We start from the raw sequence: 20,232 nt of genomic DNA, 5'->3' as shown, positions 1-20,232 counted from the left end.
GGATCTAAATTACTTCACAGCCACCACCCCGGGAGGAAGCTGATGTTATGCATGTGTTGCAGGAGCTCCAGGCTCAGATAGGAACGGTAACTTGCCCAGTGTCCCCAGCCCGGCAACAGCAGACTCCACGAGCTCTCTGGACCCTGTATGGTTCTGAGTAATAAACGGAGCAAGCCAAGTGAGAATGCAGGCGAGGCCAGAAGGCCCGGGGGGCTGGGGCAGAGGGAACTCACCGTTGAGCAGCCAAGTGATTTGGGGGACTGGGGTCCCCTGCACTGAGCACTGCAGCACAAAGTCCTGGCCCTCAATGACCGTGCAGTCCTTCAGGACCCTGGAGAATGAGGGCGCCACCTCCATCACGGCCGGCCCTGCAAGGGCAGAGAACAGACAGGCCATCTCAGACCGCAGCTGGCGTGCTCTGCTGAAGCACCACAGTCACCCCGAGCCTCGCGGACAGGTGCACCCACGGTTCCCCAGGAGCCTGGCTTGGCCTTAACCTCTAATCACACTTGGAGGCAGGCAGCACCACAGGTGTGGAGACCTGGGGCCTGGGCCGAGAAACCAGCAGGGGCTTATTCCCGGTCATGGAACAGCCCAGGCCAGGGAGTGCTCAGGACATGGGCCTGCCCCCTCTCCTCTGGGACTCAGGCGCCTCCGATCCCAGCGTGTCTGCTGTCCCGGAGCATCCGCAGAGCTCCTTCCCTGCTTTTGAGGCCCCCTTTACTTCCCGGGGCCCCTTCTTTCCTTTAACACCCTGTCGGACCTGCACAACCTTGAGAGTATCTTTGTACTTGTAGAGACAACATGCCCACTGGTGAGGACCTTTCAATTTTAAATTGTTATTTTTTCCAATTCCAGGACTGGATCAAATGATAAAGACTCATATGTGACCTAGTTTTCCAAGGCCAATGGCTCAGGACTGCTGGGGGCCTGGGACTAGGCATTACGAAGTTCCCTCAGGATTCTGATGCATAGTTTTGTTGAGAACCACTGAGCTGAACTTTCCAGAAGCCCTCTAACTGGTGGACTGGGGGAGCATTTTGTAGATGGCGGGGGGGGGGGGGGCTTAACTAAGAGCAATAGGGATAGATCATCTCTTCCACGAGCAGAACATGATGCAGAAATGTCAAGGTGGCTGACAGCCGACAAAGGGGAAGGGATCTGGTGATTAGAAGAGGCCTCAGCAGTGCCTTTCAGGAGAAGCTATTCCATGCCGTGGTGAGGGGTAAGCCGTTATCATACTGCAGGGGTTTAAGGACAAAAACTGGTACGTGAGGGCTTCCTATGTGCCAGGTACTTTCCCAGATGTGACTGTGACGGTGCCATGAGGTCGCTTTCTTCAGCTCATTTTATAGGCCAGGTGAGTAATTTCTCAGAGTCCAGCCCAACGGCAAGGGCAGGCTTCACCCCTGGCTCTCTGACTTGGCACCCTCACTTCCTCCTCCACGAGAGCTCCCCTAAGGGGAGAGTCGGCCGGCCGCGGGACAGCAGCTAAGTCAGAACGATGGTGCATCTGATTGGGACTGGCGCTGAAGGAAGGGATGGACAGATTACCTCAAGAGGTGTGGGAAGGCACCTCTATCCCTCTTCCCAGCCGGTGTCACATTCCTTCACAGGGAAATGCCTCTGGGAGCCGTTGAAAAAATACGGACTTCCGTGTCAAACCAACATGGGTTAGAAACATGCTATCTTTTACAAGGCATGTGACCTTGGACACGTCATTTAACTTCACCACAGCTCAGTATTCTCATCTGGAAAATGGGTGTGACTACAACGATCTCCTCAGACATTGGGATAACTAAATGGCCCAATAGGGATAAAGCATGTAGCACAAAGCCTGACACATTGAGCACGCCTGACACACTGAGCACACTTTTGTGGAGTGTTAGCTGTTACCATCGAATGGACACTGGGCATTGAGACTAGACCTGCAGCGAGTCTGGGGGCAAAAGACAGTGGAGAGATAGGGTGGGAGCTTAAGGGGCCACTGAGCAAAAGGAAGATTTTCTTTCCTTTTTCCCCAGAGCATGGCTGTAGGGAGAAGAAAGGGGCCTCTGCTTATGGGCAGGGGGACAGGTTGAAGAAATGGTGGGAGCGTGAATCATCATTAAATAAGATCTTTGTGGAGAGGGGAAGATAGGGAGATAGACACAGTTTTGTGTCATAGCAAGGAAAAAGAGAGAAAGGTGTTGCAGGAGAAGCTGAAAGGACACGCATCAGGTGACCTGCGTCTTGGTGAAGTCATCCGGAAAGGTTTCAGACAGTCAGTGTTTCCAAGGGGAGAGGGAGCCCGGATGAACTTTTGCAACGGCAAAGTAAGGGCTTCTGAGAATGCACTCCCCCATACAAGCAATAAGTGGCAAACACAGTCAAAATCAACTTGTTCCGAACTGTGGAAATTAACCAAAGGCTTACGACATTCTGAAGAGCATGCATTCAAAAACGAACAGCTGCCCGTCGGTAAGAAGAGCCGGCTTGGCGGCGTGCTTAATTCCCACCCTGTTTGCCCCAGCTCTGTGGGAGCTTGGAAGACCATATTCTCTTTCACCCCCAACTTGCTGCAAATAAGTCTCGATGCACAGCTTCCATTTAATAATAACAGCGACCACTCCAATAAAAGTCTGTTTCAACCTTTGGTGGACATGATGCCATGTGTCCATCCCCTGCACAGAGCCTGGGATGACAAGGCTCGGGCTCTTGGACTCGTGAACTCTACAGACACTCCCACCTCCCAATGGAATGGACACTATTTCTTACAAAGAAATTCATGACCATAGTGAAAATCCCAATTAAGAAGTAAATCACCAGTATGCATGCAGCAAGAAGTAAGACTACCCCTCACCCCTTCCTAAGCATCCCCAGTTTCCTTTCCTTGAGGCGACTTGTGGACCCTTCCAGAAATGTTTTAGGCACACATAAGCACATAAGCATCTGTTTGCCCGCATCTACATAGATTCTTCTCCTTTTATGCAAATAGCATATGATACCCACAGCTCTGCATGTGGCTCTTCTCCCTTACTAGTATCTTGGACATGTTTCACCATCAGAGTTGGCAGGTCAGCCATATTTGTTTTATTGGCTGCATGGAATCCTACTGTACGGATGAACCACTAAGTTCTTTTCTTTCCCTTTCTTTTTTTGGAAACGTTTATTACGGCAAATTTCAAATACACACACTAGGAAAGAGAGCAGTACCGTGGATTATCACATACTGTGTCTCAAATTTAGTTAAGTATCAGCTCACGGCCGACCCCATTTCATTTGTACCCCCACCAGCTCCCACTACACGTGGATTATTTCTGAAGCAAATATCATATCATTTCACCAGCAAATAACTCAGTTTATATCTCTAAAATACAAAGACTTAAAAAAACTAACCAAAAGACCACCATCGTATATTAAAAATAGTGTACCACCAGCATTAATTCTTTTATATCAAGTATCTTGTGAATGCTCCAATTTTCCTGGTGTTCTCATTAAAAAAAATTTTTTTTAAAGGTGTCTCAGTCAGGAGCCACACAAAGTCCATGGATTGCAATTATTGATGTCTCTTACGTATCTTTTCATCTAAGTTTCCTATAGGTTGTCCTTCTCTTCCTCTTTTTCTTGCAATTTATTCGTTGAAAAAAATAGGCAAAGGTTATTTGTCCACTGAACTTCTAAAAGCCTGAAATTTGCTGACTCTACCCCTGTGGTTTAATATGTTCCTCATTGGCTCAAAGGTCCCTAAATAGCATTTAAATTAAGGAGGAAATTTTGTAGAGAGATAGATGGGTACAAAGATATTTATCACAGTTTTGTTACAATAGTGATAAAATGGAAACAATCTAAATATTTGACAGTAAGACCAAGCATAATCAGATATATACTACTCTATGAAATATTACATGGCCATTAAACTCATGTTTTTGAATAATACTAAATAATATAGAAAGAAATCGTATAGAACGATGCTTACGTAACATGAGCAAATTAGCACAGAAAGCATTATACAAACAGCACAATGTCGATTTTGTTGTAAAAACATTAAAATATCATTTACTTCTGAGTCATAAAGCTATATTGTGTTTAAATCCCCCACAATGAACAGGCACAACTTTTATAAACAGATATTACAATAAACATAAAAGATGCGGGATCCCACATCATCTCATCTGACTCTAAATGCGTATATTTAGTGAATGTTTGGTTCTCTGTGGTTACAGAAGTGAGTCATGGCACTCCTTGGACAGCTGAGGAACCCAGAAAAGGGAGCTCTCGGCAGGGCTGGGCATGGGGGTGGGCACGCTTATCCTGAGGTGACTCTGGTGCAAACTCCTCATCGGGAGGCATTTGCCCCGGAGCAGTGACTTTGGCCTTGGCATGTGGGTGGGGATGTACACCCTGCACGGGGGTAGCAGGAGGTGATACTCCAGGGTAGCAGGCGTCCCATGGATGGCCCCCACAGAGAACCCAGGATGGCGGGAGGAGCGTACTCACGTTTCACCAGGAGGGTCCAACTGCAGGACACCTGGCCTCGGACATTGGAGGCTGTGCAGCTGTAGCTCCCACCGTCCCTGGCCCGCGCTCTCAGCAGGCAGAGGTAGTGGCATCCGCCTTCGTCATAAACCTCAACCACGCCTTCTCGTCTCCTCACGGGGGCACCTTCCAGGAGCCAGGTCACTTCAGGCTTTGGGGTCCCTGAAACTACAGGGCCAGGTGAAGGACATGAGGCCCCGAGAGTGCACTGGGCTGTGGGGCAGGCGGGGGGCTGGACCCGAGGGAGAAGCCTGCTCTGGTTTGAGGTGCCCTCCTGCAAAATAGGCTCTCTGACCCCTCACCCTGCACTGTGTGCGAGTAAACACCTCAAGATAGAGGCAGGTTATGGGGAGGAGGGACACAGGTCTCCAGATCAGCCAAAGCCAGCAGAAGGGAGAAAAGAGCAAGAGTCCCTGTGGCTTATCTTTGGATGGTGATGGTGATGATGGGTTTTCCCGTCTAGGGTAGTAAGCCGTAGGATACGGGGTCAATGCCAAATCCAACGACGAGCAACAGACCACTGCTGAGTGTTTCTCCAGAACAAGGCACGTTACTAGACCGAGTCTTTCCTAGAAGGTGGCTTCCGGGGTGGGCTGGGTGGATACCATTGTACTGACGGAGGGAGTGGCCACCAGGGGCTACACTGGTGGGGTGGGGTGGGACAGTGACTTTCTTTAGCTCTACTCACCCTGGCATCTGAACTTGACTGTCTGATCTTCAATGACTTCCTGGCTTTGGGGCTTGCTCTCAAATTTGGGGAAGGTGGAATCCCTCTGGCTCTCCATGGGGATTTTCCTGGTAGCAACCTTGCTCACCACCTCCTGGCTTCCCAGGCCAGACTGCTTGGTGGGGAGGGTGGCTGGGGGAGACACAGCGGGCCTCTCCTTCTCTTCTCCGGAACATGAGAGAGTGCCCGACACTGGTGCTCTTGGTTCTGGCTGGACTTTTGCAGCCTGTAGGGTGATGGTGCTGGAAGTCTTCTGTAGGACGGGGCTCCTCAGGCCCTTTCTGGGTGGGTCCCCGGACGGCTCCGGCTGGGACTCCCTCAGGGGCTGAGGCTGGCTACTTGGGGCCCGGGTCGGGGAGCCCCCTCTCTGGGTGCCCGAGCAGTTCCTTCTCTCGGCGGCAGACTCCAGGCTGTCCAGTTTCGGCCCCAGTGCGGTTCCATTGGTCACTTCCTTCCTGGTATCTGAATTGGCCGCCTTTGTTCCTCTCACCAATGGCCTGTATGGTGGTGGTTGGTGGGGATGGGGCGGCAACAGGGACGAAGAAAGAGAAATAGAATGGTTATCTGGTTACTCATAAGCATTAATCATCACAAGCACAGATTCCAGGGATCACAAAAGCCCACAAATGAAGACAGGGTGTGAGCGAAAGTCTCTCTCTGCAGCCTTCTCAGCTTCCCAGGGCAGAGGGCAAGCAGCCATTCCTGACGCTTCCTTGCCCCTCATCCCAACCCAGAGCCTGTTCTATCTGCATTTATCCAATCTGCCTTTATTCTCCCCTCCCATTGCTCTCCCCACCCAGTTCACCCACGCAACCGCCTCCCCCTCGTCCCCGCTGGCCCTCTCCGAGCCACCGTCTGCACGGCAAGCACAGCCCATCTTCACTGCACCAAGAGTAAAACCCGAGCTTCTCCACGTGGCCCGCAAGGACGCCCTAGGTGAGCTGTTCCCGCTGCCTCTTGGGCCTCTCAAGACTGTCTCCGCGCCTGCCAGGCTGCGGCCACAGCGGTGTTCTGGGTCCCCCGGGGCTCACCTCTCTCATCTCCCCACTTTCACGCATGCTATGGCCCTGCTCGGAACACTCTCCCCACGCTTTTCTTCACCTGGCTAATATTCCCCTTCAAGGACCTGAGTGCAAACATCAAGTGTCCAGGAAGGTTCTCTGACCCTCTAACCTGAATTAGCGAGGCTCGTTCCTCTGCCTCGGACGCGCCCCAGCTTGTAACTGTGGCTTCGCGCAGCTGTTTAAAGCCCTTTCCCTCCCCCAGATGTCTGCCCACCCTGCAGAGCCGGTGTCTAGCTCCAGGCCTCATGCACGGGAAAGGAAGCTTCTGAGGAAGACATGCTACGTGGGTGAGCGGATCCTGCCTGGCACGCGTCAGGCTCCCTAGTCAGTGCCCTTCCTAGTGACAACTAACTGCGACTGCCCAGACGCGGAGAAAGACGACGGCACTGTGTCTTCGAGAGTCTTGCTACGCTGGCGAGCCTGCTCCAGAGCCTGTGTGGCATACTGCCATAGGAGAACAAACCGAAACCTAACAATGGCCCCAACGGTCAGTTCTCCCTCCTACACGACAACTCGGATATTCGGGGCATTTCTCCATACAACCTGTCTTTTCTTGCAGGGCATCTCAAGATGGAAAGAGTGATTATAAAACCTAGACGTACCGATTGGCATTGTCCAAACCTGGAAAAAGGGAGAAGGGGAAACTGTTAATGGACTATTTTATGTACCAAGAGGAGACAGTGATAAGACAGCACTGGTTTTCATTTCTTATAGAGTGTTCACCTCCCCTGCTTTCACTGGGCCCCCCGCCTATGCTCCCCCCTCTCTCCCTCCCTTCTTCCCTCCTTCCCTCCCTCCCTCCTTCTGCGTCCCTGGTCCTGAACTGCTTGGGTTCATCTGATGAGCTCCTCGGAACCCACGCTGAGACACTGTCCAGGCCTCTGGCCCTGGGCCTTCTCTGGAAGCCTCGGCAACGCTACCCTGTGCCATGGGACCTGTCCTGTTCGCTAGCCACAGAAGGAAACCAATGGAGGGACAAACCGGAATAAACATCTGAAAATTTCAAACCCAAACAGTTTAACTTACATGTGGCCCTCAAAAACAAACCTCCCCAAATGATCAGCTTGACAAATACCTCCTTTAAAAATGTACAGGGGAAGTATAATTTTATCCAGTTCTTCAAAGAAAAAAACATACTATATATATATATATTTTTTTTTCCTGCCACATTGTTTTTAAAAATTTTATTATGGAAAATTTCAAAATATACAATAGTAGAGAGGATATAACAAACTCTGAAAGCCATCATTCAGATTAAGGAAATAACACCAACTTTTCTATTCCTTTTTGTTTTGGTTTTCAGAGGAGCTTCTTCTGGGAGTATTTTAAAACACATCCCAGGCAACATATCATTTTGTCATTAAGTACTTGAGAAGGGAGCAGTTCTTTAATTCAAGGCTAGGGCAAATAAGGCGAGTGGCTGAATCACTCTTCTCAATGCCTAACAGAGGATCCAATCCTATGGTGAGCTGTGAAGTCTAATTCTTCGGTCAAGACCAGGACTTTTGATGTTGTAGAATGGAATGGAGAATGCCAGCACACGTACTATGTGTCGTGCAACTCAGGACTGCTTCCTGAAACTTTTTCCGTTAAATATCTTTATATACATATATGTGTCCTGTGTCACAACACAGAATAAATTTCTTTCTGTGGGTTATGAAAAACACTCCAGCCAACAATGGTAAAGGGAGCAAGGAGGAGTAGTTTCTGAGAAAGGAAGGGAATGTGGAAGAGAAAAATCACAGAAGAAAAGAGGGTAAGAAAGGGGGAGGAGCATGAATGTTGTTTCCCTCCCTGATTCTCCAAATCCCACCTTGCTCAAGGTTCCCGTTCGGTGGAGTGATGTCAATCCCCTTTCCCACCCACACTCCCGCTTCCACAGGCTGGACTTGGCAAAACCAAGGGGAAGATAAAGAGGAGACAGATTCAAAGAGATTTCCAGGGAAGAACTGACAGCGGCTGATGCCTACAGCAAGGAGGAGACAGGGTCAAAGGAAATGCTGAAATGACCAGTCCAGGTGAGGAGGAAAAGCAGAATCCTAGGGTAGAAAGAGTTGTCTGCGTCAAGTTAAGCTGAGGGAACACCTGATGTGAAGGACAGAGTGGATGATGAGTTAAGTTTTAGGCAGGTTAAGGGCACCTGGGTGGCTCAGTTGATTAAGCATCTGCCTTTGGCTCAGGTCATGACCCTAGGGTCCTGGGATCGAGTCCCGAGTTGGGCTCCCTGCTCAGCAGGGAGTCTGCTTCTCCCTCTCCCATTGCCCCTCTCCCCCTTCCCACTCATGCGCTCTCTCTCTCTCTCTCTCAAATAAATAAAATCTTTAAAAAAATTATTCTGAGGCAGGTTAAATTTGGGGTGATGGCAAGGCATTAGCAACGTCCATTCTTCTGATGGCAATTAGAGATACAAAAAAGAATGCGAGCAAGAAGAAAAGGCTGGAGACACAGGTGTGGGGCACAGCTCCTGGGGGAATGCATGGGGAGGTGGGTGGGTCAGTGTAACACAGATCTGTAATGAACCGCAGCTCCCCTAGCGGGGTACAGACACCAGGCAGGGGGTGTTCCATACGAGCCCTCCCACCACTTGATACCTTGGATAGAAAGCTCGGCCGACATGGAGGCCTTCCCCGACCCATTCACCACCAGGCACGTGTATATTCCCACATCATCGAGGCTGACCTCGTGGATTTCCAGAACTTGTACCCCATTCTTCTCGGACATAGAGACACGGGCACTTGGCTGCAGGGGAACCTCTCCCTGTGGACGGCAAGAGGGTAGCTGGGTCAGAGAAACCTGCTTACCTTTTGGCACTATCCAAGCCTGGCTGGGACGGACAGCAGTCCTGAGCGACAGAACCCTCTGCTCTCGGCTCTGTGAACGTGCTCAGAGAGCAGTCAATGGACAATCCAAGGGCTCTGACTCCAGGTCCGTGGGTGTAGTGTGGCATCAGGTCCAGTTTAGAGCAAGTGTATGAACTTGTTTCAGGGGAGCGCTAGTTTGAAATGGGGATCCTACATTCCTCACTTTACCTCTGCTTTGTTTTCCTCTCCTTTACTCTTTTCCCAGGAGAATTCGGAAATAGGGAAAAGGTGTCCCCTCACTCATTTTGATCCAGGACTCCCATCCGTAAGAAAGCTACTCCCACAGGCCTAGACCCCAAGCTTTCCCTACAGCTCCTCACTGCCCTGCTGAACACCCACCCCGGCCCTGAGGCCCCCTGCTGCTGCCGCTCCCCTCCCCCACCTCTGCTGCTCTGCCTTCACACTGCCTGGCCCTAAATGAACTACTCCCAACGGTATTTTGAGGTAGGTGGCATCATCTCTGCCTCAGAGATAAGGAGACCAGTGTTCCAAGAGACAAGATGACTTGCCCAGCATCACATGTTTTATGAACGAGGGAGCTGTGGCTTGAAACCTAGTCTCATGACTTCAAATTCCACTCTCTTGAGATGGTCAGGTCTGTTCTGACTCAGAAATTTTATGCTGCTTGGGGAGTGTGTGGATTATAGGACATTGTGGGCTGAGTTACAGAGGCAGAGTGTGCAGATAGGGGCAGGAACAAGCATGACTATCACACATACAGAGAACCCTGGAGAACCACCTACAGTGGAACAGAAGGGACTGACTGGAAAGACAGACTCCCATTGGTCCAAGGGACTAGCCCTCCACATCCAGGGTCCCCAGGCCTGGGCCAGATTCAGGGCAGATCAAACCTCACCTTGAGCCAGGTGACCTGTGGTTGGGGCCGGCCAGTGATCTTGCAGGAAAACCGTCCCATCTGTCCTTCTTTGACTATGACTCGGCCCAACTTGGTAGCAAACTTTGGTGGGCACTCTCCCCAGATGCTAGGACGGGTCTCCACGGCGGGGGCTGCAAGTCTGTCCCTGGAAAGAAATTAGCAGAGTCCAGCAGCAATTCAGATCTTCTCTCTCTGCCCCCACCCATGTCACTTAAGTTGGGTCAGAGACCAGCAAAGGCAGCCTTCCCAACTCTGTGCCTCAGACGCATTCCTCATCTACCCTCTGGAAAAGTATGTGGCACCAAAACCCATTTCTTCTACCTCCTGAACGTGCAGCGAGACTTCAAATAGTAGCCTCCCTTGTGGGAAGGATACCTGAATTCTCCTTAGCTCTGGCCAAAAGCCTGGGTTTTGGCCCACAGACCACAAGCAGAAGTGACATATGCCACCTCTTGGCTAACCTCATAAAAACCTGTGAGATTCACCACACTCTCTCTTGGCCACTCCTCTGGCTAGATGCAGAGGATCCAAGAGAGGCTCCAAAGCCAAGATATGATGGAACTGCAAAATGGAAGGAGACTGGGTCCCTGAATGATGATGGCAAGGTTCTCCACCTGTTCAGGAATATCTAAACTGACTTTGGTTGAGTTAAGAAATAAACCTTCCCCGTGTTAAACCACTGCAATTTGGGGGCTTGCCTGTTACAGCAGCTACTGTTACTTACCTTTACCAATACAGGTCTCCTTTCCATAAGAAGTGCCATGTACCGACTGCCTCTCCTAGGTCTGCTTACTTAAGTCTGCCTATTGCCTGGATTGTTGGCGATCCCTGCAGACTATGGGCACACAGCACACGTCCTCAGCATGTAGCAGCTGGACCAGTCAAAGGGGCTCTTCACACAGGCCAGCAGGTCAGGAGGCATTGTGTCAGAGCCACATCACATCCCAGTAGGCTCCTGCTGTCTTACTATAACCCAGGATGCACAAGAAGACTTACGCCCTAGACCTGTTCTGTCAGGTCAGCAGAAAAAGCCAATCCCGCCCTTACCCCGGCTTGAGCATCCCATGGCTTACCCCAAGGGTTTGGAAACAGCGGGCTGACCATGCTTCTTCACAAAGCCCCCTGCAATTAGGAAACAAAGAGAGAGCGGCTTGAAGAGTCGGGTGTGAGCCACCAACTCGGAGCAACAAAGGTCAGGAAGAGTCAACCACAGGGGTGGGGTGGGATAATGCCGGAAACAGCTCGCCCTGACTGAGCCCGTCCTGGGCCAGGCACTATGGTGGACACCTGACACACATCATTTAAGGAAGCTGGTATCACATCATCCTTCTGTTTCTTAAACAGATGAGAAAAAGGAATCACAGAACCAGTAATAGTGCAGAAATGCATCCACACGCCCCTGTTCTAGAACATTCAACCATTCTGCTGAGCTATTACATGCCACTGGACCTGCTACTCTGGGGATTCTCTGTGATGATCCAGAACCTTTCCAGAAGGTGACCCTGCTGAAGCGAGGTGGGCAGATGCACGGGCATGTCTCTCACCAGATCTAACCGCGCTGGATACAGTCAACACTCCATCCTCCCACTTGTGGCCCTGCAAACAGCAAGATCTGTCCTGCTGGCATGGCGCAGATCCCCGGCGCTGAGCTTTGTGCAGCCAGCCTCTCGGCAGAATCCGCACCAGCAGCACCCTGGACACTGCAGGTCCTGGGTAAGGTGCTGTCGTGCTGGACAGGAAGAGGTTAAATAGCAAACCTGGGGGGCGGGGGTGGGGGAGGAAGATTGGCTCCTTTTATCCAGCCAGCCGGGAGGGGCCATTCCTAATGTGACCAGGAACAGGAAGTGACCATAAGGTGGTGGGGTGTTTTTGAGGAATAGGGAGGGGGGAAAGAAGGACATTTCTGAGATAGAGATCAGCCTAGAAGTTGTTCTAGTTTTGCCACAAGCTGGGAATGTTTATAAAACCCCACCCAAGGCAGACACAGAAAGTATGGAAGTCATTCCCTGAATATCAGCGGGCAACTGCAATGGGAAATCTGCAGGGTGTTTACTGGAGAAGGGTAAACTTCCTTAAATTCCAGCACCCACTGCATCCGTATGAATGAGCAGGAACATGGGAATGGGGGCTGCGAATTTTCCTCTGCCTATCTGGCTCAAGGATTAAAGAACCTTAGTGAAAAAAGGATTAATAGCAAACCCCAGCATCACATGTAAGTTACGGTTCCAGTGGATTGACAATTATTATACATGTATTTCTAGTTAATGTCACTATTTAGCGAGTTGTGTATAGTTTTCATTCCATGTGGGTTTGGTTCTTGCCACTCAATAGTCTGTTCAAGGTTAAAACTTGTACGCAGATAAAAGGAGAAACTTGCTCTGGGAGGACCCAACTGGCCGTCACCACCGAGATGCTGGGGCCCCTCAGACAATCGCCCTCAGATGCTGGAGGAAGTGCCAGCCAGTCAGTCCTTTTCCAAAGTACTGGAGCGAGTAAGAATCTTAAGCTCTAAAGAGGCTCTGGTCTTAGACCAGCACCTTTCTGTCTGCGCCTCCAAATCAAAGGGAATGATGCTAAACGTAGAAAAGAAAGTTTACGAAGCTGTTCGTTTCAGTCTTATTGGTAATAGTAAAAATCAGAAACAGTGTAAACGTCACACAGTAGGAAAATAAAAAGTGGTTAAGTGTACAATTAAACATCTTATTCTGCCATCAAATAAGAATATATGAGGCAGGCAGAAATAGGTTAAGATACGATATCATTTGCTCTTCAGCACACTCCCCTTGGGTGGTGGTCCCCTGTACTGCACTGAGCTCATCCTGACAACCATCTTGCCAGACCCAATGGGCAATCCTCACCCCCAACACTCAGGTGCTCAACGGCTTTTGCTATGGGGCCATTCCACTCCCAAGCACATTCCCTCCCAAGACTCTCCTGCTCTCATCAGGTGCCTGTTCTTCAACCATCTTCCCTGTTCTACCTTTGCATGTGGGAGTACCCCAGGGCTGAGTCCTGCAGGGGTCCTTGCTCTGCACTACTAATTCCCCCCCCAGGAGGTCTTAGACGGTCCCATCGCTTTAAATATCATCTACAAGCTGATGACTCCCAAGCCATATTCCCACCAGAACTTCCTATTTGTACATCCTTAGTATCCAGAACAGTGCCCAAATCCTTATAGGATTCAAATACTTGTGAAATAAAGGGATCTTATGAAAAAAAAAAGAGCAGGCTACAACATTATCTATTCGATGTGATCTTAACTAGGAAAAAATAAAGTATTCAAAGACAGGAAAGCAACCAGAAGAAAATATATCAAAATGTTATTAACAGTGATTGTTTTGGGTGGTGGGACTATGAAGAATTGATTCAGCTGTATTTTTTAAAACCTATAAATATGACAGTAAAGAAAAAAAACAAGATGTGGTCTAGTTATCAAAAATAAAGAAAAAAGGAGGGGTGGGGTGGAGAAAGAAAGTAAGGTAGGCAATTCTGGCGCCCAAACAGGTGAATAGGGCCTCTTGCACCTGCTAACAGCAAAGCATCAGCCACATACCCGATCACTGAGACTCCCTCTGAAAAATATCTATGTACCCTTCACGGCATTTATCATGCTACTGTATCACTCATTTCATCTCAGAGCAAAGACTGGATAAAAATTAGACTGATCATCTGACGAAGGGATAAACAAAATGTGGTCCATTCGTATGATGAAATACTATTCAGCCACACAGAAGAATAACGTACTGACACGTGTTTCAACATGGATGAACCCCGAGAAAATTTGCTAAGTGAAGAAAGCCAGACTCAAATAAACATCTGATTCCATTTGTATGAGATGTTGAAAAGAGGCAAATGGATAGAGACAATGTACATCAGCAGTGGCCAGGGGCTGGGGGAGGCAGATGGGGAGTGACTGCTCAGTGGGGATGGGGTCTCTGTTCAGGATGACGAAAAGTTTTGGAACTAGATGGTGGTGATGGTGAATGTACTTAATGCCACTGAATTGTATACTTTAAAATGGTTGCAATGGTAAATTTATGTGTATTTTAACCACACTAAAAAACAGACTAAGCATTTTTAAGATTCTTGGGAGCTAAACATCTTAATCCAAAGACTAAAATTCTTTTATTCCTTAAAAAAAAAATAAAGCAAAAATATGACACTGCCTAAAAGAAGAGCAAAAGAATGCTGTTTGGAGGTACTTCTGTATCAGTGAGAGCAATTTACGGTATCAACCAAAGGTAAGACAGCAAGCCGGCAGCTAGAAATGGAACGGGGTGCTTATTTTAATGTGGGTTAACACCAGAGAGTGGACATCAAAACGAAAAGAGAATTTGGGCTAAAATAACTAACAAGTCTATTTATAGGCAAAAATTTGAAGTTGCGAGTTGTCAGATAAGGCAAAATTAATTTTGTGAAACTATGAAAATCTGGCAGAACAGTAAGGCTATGGAGAAAAATAAGTGGAAAGGGGATTAAGATGGAAATGCCAAAAATAGAAGAGTAAGTTAAGAGAATCGGTGAAGACAGGATCGAGTTAGTGAGGGGGGAAAAAAAGGCCAAGGCACTGAAAGTATTTAAACAGTTCTCTTAGATTTTTCAAGGACAAGTAGAAGAGAATGCTGGCAGGTTTTAGGAGTGAAAAGTTCAACAGTGAGGGAACTGGTGCTTTTTGTTAAAGGATACGGAGACTGGATTGGGACAGACAATGCTGCAGACAAGGCAAATAATGTGATCAAGATGGTAAGGAGACGAAATGCTTCCAAAATACGTGATGATATAACTTATCATCCAAACAGGGACTCGTGACACTGGAAGGGACATAATTAATAATCCTGCCGGGACAATAGGAGTAAACCAGGGCTGTTCCAGGCAAACCAGGGAGCAGTCACCCTACTCGCAGGCAACTTCAAAGTGGATTTTAAGGATTGTTTAAAACAGTGGTTTTAATCAGAAAAAAGTGTCCATTTTTTATAACAGATATTTAGTAATGCTCCCTGAGCCATCCAGAGAGTTCACTGCTAACCACCCACATATCATCTCAAAAAGAAAATAAATGTACAGCCCTAACTAAAATACTAACCAAAAATAAAAGGAAAGTAAGCTACCCTAACACTTATTTCAATATGTAAGTGCTCAACATGGTTATTTCAGTAGGTGAATGCTCAGGTGCTCCAGAGGACGCAATGACGCGCACGGCGATTCTGGGATGTTCGGATTTAAAAGCAAATGATCAAGCAGTGCACTGTACTAGTAGTCCCGGAAAATGAAAGCACACAGGTAGACACGGGGAGACCCAAAAAGTAAAAAGTGGAAAAAAAGAATTATTTCTCAATAAAGAGAAAAGATTAAAAAGAAGAAAAATATTAAGGTGGCCTAAAAAAAGGTAGTGTTAGGATCAATGGCAAAGTGGACATGTGATAAAAAAAAAAAAAAGTACAGGGGTGCCTGGGTGGCTCAGTCGTTAAGTGTCTGCCTTCGGTTTAGGTCATGATCCCAGAGTCCTGGGATCGAGCCCCACATCAGGCTCCCTGCTCAGTGGGAAGCCTGCTGCTCCCTCTCCCACTGTGTTCCCTCTCTCACTGTCTCTCTCTCTGTGTCAAATAAATAAATAAATAAAATCTTAAAAAAAAAAAAAAGTACAAGGGTCGCCTGGATGGCTCAGTGGGTTAAGCGTCTGCCTTTAGCTCAGGTCCTGAACTCAGGGTCCTGGGATCCAGTCCCGCATGGGGTGTCTGCTCAGCGGGGAGTCTGCTTCTCCCACTCCCTCTGCCCCTCCCCCCGGCTTGTGCACTCCCTGTCTCTCTCTCTCTCAAATAAATAAATAAAATCTTTAAAAAAAAAGTATGAAATAACCTTAAGGGAAGATAATATAGCAAGCCAAGTTACAGAGCACTGAGATACAGAAAATGAAAAACAGAAGACCGTGTGTGTGTGTGTGTGTGTGTGTGTGTGTGTGTGTGTGTGTGTGATGTCACTAACTTTCTCCCCTTTCCTCCCACCCCCATCGTCCGAATCCTGATCTGTGCCTAGATCTGACTCGTTCTTCCAGGACTAGCCCTAGTCTCTCCTCCAAGAAGACATCACAGACCATCTCGGCCTCCAGAGGCTTTGTTCTCCTCTGAATTTACAAGCCGATGTGCCAATCATTTGGCCAAGAAGCCCATTCTGCCTTGGCTGGAGTAGTGCTTTCGCTTAACTCCCAATGCGCTGACGTCCTGTCTGACCAACCAGGCTCCTGCAGAAAGGATTCGACCAAGTACTGTGTCTCCCACACAGCACCCCACACAGTCAGCACCTCATAAATACATCGGGATACTGAATCTTAACTGCAATGTAATAATGAAATTTGAGGTCAGGAAAGTCTGCCTGAGGGCAATCACCAACCCTCGCTGCCCTCCGAGCCCAGCACAGAGTCAGCACATTCAATACCACCTGGTGAATGAAGAGGCTGGAACTGGGAGCGACTGGCTAAGGGCGGGGGAGGGGCCAAGGACTGAGACCAGTGAGCCGGGGGTGAAAGGCCGCAGTGTCCACAGTGACAATCAAAGCGGGGCCAGCCAGGGGCACTGGCGGATGCTGTGGAGTATGGGGACACTGGGAGTCACCTTCAGGAGCAGAAAGAGACCAAGGGACCTGCAGCTGGCTCTTGTGTAGAGCAAGTAAGCGGTGAGGCTTTTGCCAAGGCAGCCTTGACACACAACTATTTCACAGCCAAGAGACTGTGGGGCAAAAAGAACAACGTTCATTTCTAACACATTTATACTGTTAACTTTGATGAGACAGAAAAGGACAAAACCTCAGAGCATTCTAAAATCCCGACTGGATTTTTTTTTTTTTTTCAGTAGAGCACAGGCACCTACAAAAAGGAAGGGGCATCAGGGAGTGCTATGAACTGAAAGGAGTTTATAGAGTCTCACTGGGTAATATAATTACAGGTCTGTAGGAAGGTGGAAAATGTAGATTAAAAAAAGATACTACAAAAGAAATAAGAGCACACACACTCGTACATGGAGAATCACAGCAGACATTCCTGAGGTGTACAATAATTTAAGACTCAGCCACTACAAACAGACATGGGTTCAAAATCCAGAATGTCATCAATCTAATCCAATGTGAAAATAAAAAGGATCTGAGAAATCTGTCCCTGAAAAAGGGTAGCGGCACAAAGGTGGCACAGGAGCATTTCCTACAAATCCCAAATCCCCCAAGAAGGCTGGTGGCACCAGTATAAGCAGGCAAGCAGTCACTGGGGCACTCTTCACCCTTAAGTCCCACGACATGGGGTCACTCTCTCCAGGCTCGCCGCCGGACCCTTTCTCTCCCACACTGTCAGGGAGCCTTGGCTTGCGGGACAGGGGTTTCATGGGGGTGTAGAGAGAGGAGGCTGCAGGACTGGGGTGGCTGGGCCATGAGGGATGGGCAGGAGGCTGACCTTCCGGAAGAGGAAAGGCAGGCAGACCTGGGGTGGGGGGCAGGCCTTGTTTGGAACAGGGGCAACTAAAAGGCAAAGCAAAAACCTACAGCCCTTGGCATCCACTGGGCCAGCCAGTGGTGTACATTAGGAAGGAACAGGGGAAAATCCGTGTCTTTCTGGGATAAAGGAACAAAAGCGAAACAAGTGAAGTGGAGGTGAGGGGGCAGAGGTGAGTTGCTTTCTATCGTTTCACTGGCCAATGTGCTGTTAAAAGATTCAGCACACACCGATCCCTCTGGTTTGGATCAGGGAAACGCCTTCTATGAGGAAATAGAAACAGCCGTTGCTCAGTCAATTTCAGGAAATCGATGCTTAAAGACAGGAGACCAATGGCGGCCTCCCTGCCACCACACACTTTAGTGAGATATTTTGCCTAAATCAAATCATGTCATTTTCTTCCTTGATACCCTCCAACGGCTTCCCAGCACCAGGGTCTAACCCCTGCCTGCCTCTCCAGACGTACCCTCACTCGGCTGACCTCACTAACTCTCTCACTATTTCTCACTCTAAACCCATAAGTCTTTGTCTGGGGCTTCATGTCTGGTCTCAGCAGCAGACTCAGATCACACACAGGGCAAGCCAGAGTGATGGAGAGTTCATGTGTCAGGAAGAAGCCCTCCAGTGAGGACAGACAGGGGATCTGGGGGTAAACACTCCACCTTTCAGTTAACTCCAAGTTCCTAGGGCCACTCTTCTCCCTTAAATCCCATGACCTGAGGTCCCTCTTCCTCCTGCTGTCACATTCCAGGCAGCCATCTTTCTCACACATAGGGAGTTCTTAATTCTGTTACAAAAGTTACACTTGTTACTTAGTTATAGTCTCTCTTTCTCAGTATGAAGTAGATCTCAGGGGGCAGGGACCCTGTATGAACTGCTCTGCTCTGTCCCCAGGGCCTGACACAGAGAGGAGCGGAGCCGTGAACGGGGAATGGATACAGGGATTTGCTCCTCCCTCGCTGGAGACATTGTAGGATGAGGGCACGTATCTTTGTTCTGTGGCACAGACAAAAGTGGGCAGCCTCAGAACCCATCACCTCCAGGAGAGGAAGCTGGGGAAAGAAGTCCACAGACATGGAGGAGGATTCTGCACAAAGGATGGAGAGAAGAAAGAATGATGACGGCCAAGGCCGGGTCCAGAAAGTGGGGGGGAGACTAGGTGTTTGCCCCTCCTATTGATTTCAAAGAAAACTCCCTAAGAGGAGGGAGCTCCTGGCCAAATCTATTCCCCAGTGAATACGTATTCATTATTTTAAAATTTACTTTAAAAAATTGTTCATTCTAAGCCAGAGTGGTTAATGGCTTGGAATTTATTTTCCAGAGATGAAATAAACTTTATCCACGTCCTCTGAAACTATTGCTCTTGCTACTCCTCTGTCCCTAGAATAACCCTTTATTTCTCAGCATCCCCTTTATAGCTTTCTTACTGCTCAGGGCACTGGACATGTCAAGCATGGCCAGAATAACCATGGCAGTTATTATCCAAACTGGGACTCTTCTGAAAGTCAAAGCAGGCTTTATTTATAATGACATTGGCAGAGTAGGCATAAAGCAGATGAACGGTCACCCCAGTGACACCTGCCGTGACCACAGGCCTGCAAAAGAGGCAAGCACCTGGCAGCCGTGTTTTATACTCATCACCCTGCCCTGTACAGTGCAGACTGGAACATGGTGGCACCTGTCCTCAGGAAGACCAATCCCAACCTTGCCAGCAACACGGGGAAGGACTGGATGCGAGCTGGCTCTGGTTATATTATACCTGGTCTCTGCACATCTTTTCCCGGCTTTGCGGCTGCTCTCTCGCAACCTCTGGGCACATGTTCCCATTCTGCCTTTCTGGCCCATATCACATACCACTGCTAACTTTTACAGCAGGTCTGTTACTCAGCTGATATTCCTAATGGATAGCTACAAAAGAAGAAAGGTGTCAATCAGATTCCATGAAATAATTCAGGAATATTCTAATAAAGTATTTAGTGATGGTTAATTTTATGTGTCAATTTAACTCAGCCATGGGGTGCCTAGATATTTGGTCAAACGTTAGTCTGGATGTTTGTATGAGGTTTTTTTTTTTTAATGATTTTTTATTATATTATGTTAGTCACCATACAGTATATCCCCGGTTTCCGATGTAAAGCTTGATGATTCATTAGTTGCGTATAACACCCAGTGCACCATGCAATACGTGCCCTCCTTACTACCCATCACCAGTCTATCCCATTCCCCCACCCCCCTCCCCTCTGAGGCCCTCAGTTTGTTTCTCATAGTCCATAGTTGTATGAGGTTTTTTTTTTTTTTAAGGTTTTATTTATTTGAGAGAGAGAGCGTGCTCATGCAAGGGGGGGGCCGAGGGGGAGGGAGTGGGACAAGGAGACTCCACGCTGAGTGTGAAGCCTGACCTGGGGTTCGATCCCATAACCCTGAGATCATGAGCCAAGCCGAAACCAAGAGTCAGATACTTAACCAACTGAGCCACCCAGGAGCCCCTGTATGAGGTGTTTTCGGATGAGATTAACATTGAAGCCAGTAGACTGAGTAAAACAGAGTCACATCTCTAATGTTGGTGGGCCTCATCCAATCAGTTGAAGACCCAAATAGACTGAAAAGGCAGACCCTTGCCCAAATATGGAGGAATTCCTCCTGCCTGACTGCCTCTGAACTGGGACATCGGTTTTTCCTTTGCTGTTGACTTAGACTGAAACATCAGCTCT

At 48.5% G+C, this 20,232-nt stretch overlaps 1 protein-coding gene across 3 annotated transcripts in view; it reads right to left on the bottom strand.

Moving 5' to 3' along the window:
* Positions 1–20,232, bottom strand: part of MYLK (myosin light chain kinase) — a 199,906-nt gene that overhangs the window by 104,597 nt on the left and 75,077 nt on the right. For all 3 annotated transcript variants that reach the window (XM_045812534.2, XM_045812532.2, XM_045812533.2), the window contains exons 4-10: positions 11,121–11,169; positions 10,027–10,192; positions 8,901–9,066; positions 6,912–6,930; positions 5,207–5,742; positions 4,480–4,686; positions 234–368 (exon numbers count right to left, since the gene is read on the bottom strand). In XM_045812534.2, coding sequence (XP_045668490.2) covers positions 234–368; positions 4,480–4,686; positions 5,207–5,742; positions 6,912–6,930; positions 8,901–9,066; positions 10,027–10,192; positions 11,121–11,169 — 1,278 coding nt within the window. The remainder of the gene's footprint in view (positions 1–233; positions 369–4,479; positions 4,687–5,206; positions 5,743–6,911; positions 6,931–8,900; positions 9,067–10,026; positions 10,193–11,120; positions 11,170–20,232) is intronic.

The sequence above is a fragment of the Ursus americanus genome, chromosome 4 (genome assembly GCF_024610735.1).
Source record: "Ursus americanus isolate L20-20 chromosome 4, mUrsAme1.1.p, whole genome shotgun sequence".
Classification (NCBI taxonomy): Eukaryota; Metazoa; Chordata; class Mammalia; order Carnivora; family Ursidae; genus Ursus; species Ursus americanus.
The sequence above is the reverse complement of the archived record's forward strand: the minus strand, read 5'-3'. Positions and strand labels throughout refer to the sequence as shown.